The sequence below is a fragment of the Charadrius vociferus genome, unplaced genomic scaffold (genome assembly GCF_000708025.1).
Source record: "Charadrius vociferus isolate BGI_N301 unplaced genomic scaffold, ASM70802v2 scaffold835, whole genome shotgun sequence".
NCBI lineage: Eukaryota > Metazoa > Chordata > Aves > Charadriiformes > Charadriidae > Charadrius > Charadrius vociferus.
The window spans coordinates 192,984-199,581 of record NW_009648449.1 but is presented as its reverse complement, the minus strand read 5'-3'; the positions used below and the strand labels follow the sequence as shown (position 1 = coordinate 199,581).

General features: G+C 44.1%; 1 protein-coding gene across 1 annotated transcript in view; it reads right to left on the bottom strand.

Annotated features, from left to right (window-relative positions):
- VCPIP1 (valosin containing protein (p97)/p47 complex interacting protein 1) overlaps positions 1–423 on the bottom strand; it is a 14,096-nt gene extending 13,673 nt beyond the window's left edge. Inside the window, exon 1 of the mRNA XM_009885579.1 lies at positions 260–423. Coding sequence (XP_009883881.1) covers positions 260–423 — 164 coding nt within the window. The remainder of the gene's footprint in view (positions 1–259) is intronic.
- Positions 424–6,598: the final 6,175 nt, after the last annotated feature.

Here is a 6,598-nt window from a genome sequence, read left to right as displayed (position 1 = left end):
GCCCCGCCCCGCGGGGCTTCTGGGAAGTGTAGTCTTGCGTCGGGTGGGCCGCGGAGGAGGGGAGCCGAGAGGGACACACTTCGGGCGCTTTGCGAGCGCCTGTTGCGCTTCCTCTTCCAGGGCGTGGGGGAAGGGCAGGCTGCTGTGTTTAAGGTGACACACCCACCGATATGTTCCTCTTCTGTCCCGTCCACCCCCCCACCTCCGCCTGCTCACCCCCGCGGCACGAACACTGGAGCAAGGCTCCCTCCCATGTCACCTCTGGGCAGGCAGCAGGCGTCCCGCGCCGCCCGGACGCCGAGGGCCTCGCTGCCGGCCAGGCCTTGTCACCCCCGGCTTTGGCCCCCGTCTCCTCACGGCACTGCCTGGCCAGGTCACCACCGGCAAGGGAGCTGACAGTGGCGAGTGGGCAAAGCCTGCCATGGCGGCCGGGCCCTAGGCTGCACCTCAGCTCTGCTGCGCAGGGAGGGCCGGAGGGCCTGGGGGGTGAGCCCCGAGGGCTTCCTGGGCATGGAGGTTTTTGAATAGCAGCACCGCAAGCGTTGTGTCCCCCCAGGCAGCAATCCCCTGCAGATGTGAGCAAGTGAGCTCTGGCCCCCAACGAGTCACCGCAGCCAGGCTGGCAGGGACGGCAGCGCCATGCTTGCTCTTTGAACTCCCCAGGCTTTCTGGAGCTCAGTATAGCCTTGGACGGGGTTTGCTTCCCAAGCAGCTATGCCAGGCTGCTTCTCCGGGAGGTGAGCTATCTAAATGGAGGTGTTCCCCAGCTGCTGGCTGCTGATAGCGCCAAAACAAGACATGAGGAGACGCGAGAGCAAGTTGTTAACACAAGTGATCCCTCCTGCTGGTGCTACATAAGGAGATAATGAGGGAATGGAGCTGGTGCTTACGTTATCTCCAGTGGCCGTCTGAAATGATACTTCACAAAAATGAAAGGGAATAATGTTCACAACTTCCAACCTAATTACGGTGGGCTGGCAGCACATTCATGCGGAGAGCTCAAGGCGGGTTACTGTCAGCACACGGGGTTTTTTAAGTTCTCTGGAAGCCATTCCAGAGAGTTCTCCTTTATTAAAAGCTGAACTTCTGAAGGACGAGGTACCCTCACTGGGTATTGCCAAGTACCAGAGTGACCCAGCCCCACAAATACACGGTCAAAAATGACCACTTCCTCCATCATCCCAGTTCCACCAAACAAACACCTGGCGTTTACCTCCGAAGGCCTTACCTAGTCACCCAAACAATTTACAATTAGAAAAAAAATCATAGAGAATGTATTGTGCTTGTACCTTCCAACACAAAGAGCATGTTTCATTAGTACACAAAAAGTAATTTATGCAGCTGACATTTAAATTATAAAGATTCAGATGATTAACGCATACAGAAAAAATCTGTTTGTGTGCTTTATCACAGGCTTAAAGAAAAAAATGGCTCCAGGCCTGGCCCTGTGACAGACTGAGCACTGCCACCTTCCAGTGACGGCAGCGGAGCTGTGCACATTGATTCCCTCTCAGTTACAGAAATTTGTCAGGCATAGAAAATATACATGTGTGTAAATGTATGCATTCCACAGCATAATCTTTTATCTAATCTTTCAAAGTCTAGGACAGGTTTGAAGAGGAAAAGGTGAAAATTATGAGACAGATTTTCATTCTTGCCTGCTACCAATTCTTTTTTTATATGTATGACCGTAAGGTAGCAGCACCGCCAGCTCCATAATCCTGCCAATGTGCCTTGTACTTGGGGATAAATCAGCAGTCTATGCCCATTCATTCCTTAGTCTTCCCTTCATAAGCAGCAGGAACGCAGTAAAAATGCAAATAGGGAAGCCTCTGTCCTCTGTGAAACTGCGTGGCAGCTATTGAGAATGGGCACCATTCAGGGCATTGGACGGTGACAATCCTGTGCTAACCCGGCCTGCATTTTGAAAGAATGTCAAAAGAATTTTTCCGTAGCATCGCTGGCCTCTGGAGCAATCTTCGCATGTGGAAAATAAGCACTTCTGTCATTGTTTAGTAGTACTTTGTAGTAAATAATAGGTAGGACCCTGGTGAAATAATTAGCATTTACTGCCAAAGCCGACGGAAATTTTGGTGTTTTGTTTACTTCTTTAGCCAAATGTTTTTATGAAAGCGATTGATAAATCATGACTGTAAAGTCAAAAGCATTTCTCCTTCCTATTCCCTACATTAATTTCACTAATAAATTATATTCAATAGAGGACTCTCTCTTTTATGGTGACTTGACCCTAATTAACATGAATGTTTTCGATGAATGACATTTGTAAGTATTCCAGCTATATGCAGAGTTATCATCATGACTGATTGCCCAAGCAGTTTCTGCAACAATAAACTTTCATTACAGAATCTTTGATAAAAATCACAATTCTCTGGCAAGCTAATAATTTATGCAAATTAAATGCATATTTATTTACAAGCCTTATACACCGTATCTGGCAAATGGGATAAGGAGGTTCTGTGTTATATCACTGAATACAGGTCATGCAAGTAACTAAACCTTTAAGCAGCCTCAAAGGAAAATTCAGGAAATACAGTGTCTGCCTTGTTAGCAGATACCCCGCAGAAGTACAGCAATGAGTCCTACCGGAGATCACGGCAATAACCACACTATTTTCACAGGCAACGCGAACAGCAGCATCACAGACAGGAAAGCAGAATTACTTTCAAATCTAGCACATACCTGAAGATCACAGTGATTACAAAGTTAAATCTATTTATAATGGGTCAGAAGAGTGGTTAATTGTCAGCAAGACGATATATCTGAACCCGTGCTACTTTGTTGATGAGAACCGAGCACTGCCAGGCAAAATACCAGGCATTCATTTCAGGCCCAGGATGCAAGATGGAAAATTTTCAGTTTGATCTTCACCCAGTGCTATTCCCTCTTTTCTTTGTCATTCACCCTCAGGAAATGGGTCATTCCCAGGTGAAAGCAATTATTTCTCAGAGGGACTTGCTTCTTTGGAAGAGCAATGACAGAAGTTTCCAGCTAAACAGAAACAGGAGGCTTGTGCAGCGTGCCAAAGACCAGGTCATGATAAACTAGGAGGTGCTCTATTTTGTCAAGAAGTTACAGTTACTGTCAGCCTTCAGCTACAACTCAGTGTGCTCTCCATGCAATGCATTATGGAGAAAGGATAGCTAAAATCTGGTGTTATCTCCATCAAATCCCTGGCAGAGCTGATCCTGCCCAGGCTCCAAGACTACCAGTTTTGCCTGACCTGGCCCTAAAAGCAGTCTACATTTCAGCCTTATGCTCGAGAAAGAGGAGGGAGAACACACAAGTGTGAGCTAGAGGGAAGATGGCAATATTCTCACAACTCATAATGAAGGCAACTTTTTTCTATTTAGATATGACAACCTAGTGTCTAAAAAGCGTGGGTAGGCCCCCAACTGGGTAGTACTTGTGATATCATAAGTACTATTCGTAGTACCAGTTGTCTACAAGGACTCAACAACAGTATGTACTGCACCGGACAGAGCAGCTTCGAGTTCCATGCTGTGTGGACTCTTGTATTTATCGTTCTTGTTAAACCGATTCTGCGCTTGCTTCCACACTGCTGCTGAACTGCTGCTGAATGTTTTGTTGCCCTTCACTGGAGCAGGTGTTATTAAAAGCCTGAGCACTAGCCACCACGCTTACTGCGGTATGCCAGAGGGGTGTTGGTCACAGGCCTCCTCGCATTCTTGTCCTCAGAGGCAGCGCACGGACAAGCACGGAGTTCTGGAAGGACAGGAATCACCACTCAGTAACTTCAGTTCAGCTTTCATAAACCTTTGGGTTAATTAGTAGTTAGCTGATGGTGGTTAGGAAACAGCATCTGGCTTATTTTAAGGACCTGGACTGGTCACTCTTGTCCTGGATACGTCCAACTGAATAACTTCCATATCCCTCTTCTACGGCCTTCCAATGAACTGCAAAATGAAAAACTGTTTTCCTTCAATGCTTTTACAGAGTCAGAGCTTGAACTGCTGCTATTGCAACAGGTTCTGCATCTCACACCACTAATAGATGCACTTTGTTGACATTGCTGTCATTCTTACACAGGAGACCAAATTTGGGCTGCTCAGAATGTGGTATGTGTGTTAGCAAAACACAAGCATATTAGGAAAACAACATGAAAAGGGAAATACTGGGCAGAGGTTCTAACACTAATTAAAACTATCCAAATAACCTGCTCAAAGCCTTTGCTGCTGCAAACTTAATGTTCCCAGTGTTTGTTCAGGTACAGCTTTGTCTGGTAAGAACAGCTGTCCTATGCAGGGACAATCTTGGCATCCAAGACAAGCTGCTCAATGGGTGGACTGGGTTTTTTTACCTATGCTTTCCTTTTATTTCTTGGCTCAAAATCTGGTTCTGAGGCCCTGTCTTGCAAGCAAATTAAATTGACTTCACATACAAACTCCTCTGCAAAATTAAGGCCCTACATTTTTTATTCTGAGTATCTCTGAGAGTTGATGGCAACACAACTGGCAAACAAAATGGATTTATCAGGACTGCCAGTGTCCAGCAACTGGCAATAGAAAATCAATCTTTGGGGCAGTAGACCATTAAAAAAGAGGAGAATGCAAGTGTTATTAGCTTCGATGTGTAACCTGATTACATGGAAGTCTCAATGGCAATTACTGTGAATATTTATCTGCTTTCTATAGTGCTCTGTCAAATGCAAATTGAAGGAATGGTACAATCCCATTACACTAAAAGATAAATGCCTCAAAATAAAATAGGTTGAGCAACTAACGCGCTCACTGCAGTATTGATTTGTATGTTCAAAGCATATGCACAGTCCCTGATCTCAGCAGCCGTTAAAGGTTTACTTAAATCTATTTGACATTCACATGTATTTAAGTGTCCCAATTTACTGTCTGGTCCTTAGTGAAATTCTCTCTGCAAATAGCTGGTTTAGTGGAGAAGAATGAACAGCCTTTTCCAGTACAGAAGAATTTCCAAGTCAAGGATGTAGATGGGTGGCAAAGGCAATGAATGCTTTTTACAGAGAACACATAGCAGTGATGTCTGGCTTGTGATTATGCTTAAATTTGGAAATATTGACAGGTTGACAGCCTGAATTTTTCAGATTTGAAGACATAGGAGAGAATCTGGTACCCAAATAAGAAGTGGTGGGAGTGGATTGATGGGCTGAAAAAAAAGAAAAACAAACAAAGCCACTCTATCCTCAGATTTTCTCCTGAGGGTTTTAACCTAGATGTCATTACAGTTTGAATAAACTAGATGAACCCTTCAAACTGGTTTGTTGCCCTGTCCTTTAGCAACTGAGCATAATACCCAATCTTCCAAAATGCACAAACACCCTTACCAGCAGTTGCCAGATGTTATAATAGTTTCTAGTTTTCTGATAGCTCAGAAGGTTTTTAGTCCTTTATACAGCTACACAGGTCTAAACTACAGCTCTTGTGTGCATGAATTCATTGCAGTTCGTTAAACCTAATACCCTTCAGTAAGTGGGATTTTCTACCCCACTTCCTTGTCCTGGATGTGATTTCTCAGTACTGAAATAAGTGAAAAGGAGGTTTGCAAAAACAAATAAATAGGTCCCTACTACTGGGCGGGAGTTGCTTTGAAGAGAAGCTTTTTCTTTAATCTGATGTAAAACCATTTGCATTAACAATGAAGATGTAACATCTATTAAAAAAAAGTTACATCTTTTTTTTACCTTTGAGAAGTATTTACTTCTAGCCATAAACTCATTAGCTTCTATCACGGAAAATGCATAAAGTGACTTTCAATTAACGTTTGTCCTCACTAATTTTACTAGAAAAACAGCAAGCCAAAAAAAAAAAACCCAACCAAATTGCTCTGGAGACTTTGCAATTTCTGATCTGTATTACTCTTCTTTCCATAAAACTATGAATGGTATTCATTTCTTTAAGTACAATACTGGTAGTTCGAATGCAAAGCTGCATACCATGAGTCATGTGGGACAGTGTCAAAGCCTTCTCCTGTGTTATTTTGCTGCATTCGGCTCTGGCAGTAGGTGTCAGCAGAAGCTAACCAAGTGAACCTTCCCACTGATCCCGGGAACTGCCATGCTTCACGAGTGATACACATCAGTGCTATAAGGCACAACTACTTTGTCACTCTATTGCCTTTTATCTGACTAATCAAATAAAGAAAAACAGAAGGTCCAACTGCTGGACATCCTAGATGATTGTACACGACTGACCAAATAAGCTGGACAAGCTTTGCTTACGCGCCAAGGTTTCATTAGCGCAGCAAGCGTGGTAGGGTAGTTCACAAGACATATATTGCTGTAGAAGAACATTGCCTGCTGAGGAATGATGGGAAACCATGATTTGCACATCGAGAACATGAGTGCCTGTTCTGAGGTCCAGAACTCATCAGGAGATCTGGTCAAATAACCGCAACAAAATGGGGTCAAAGAGAAAGCAGAGGAGAGATCCCACTATGGTATGACTTTACTATGGAGTACTGCATAAGGAAGATTCAGGGGATATAATTTTAAGGGGAGGGTTTCAACTAAAGTCATAGTATGGTCCTTCATTACCACCAAGTTCACTACTCAAATTAACAGATATCTGCTGGCAAATGGGTACAG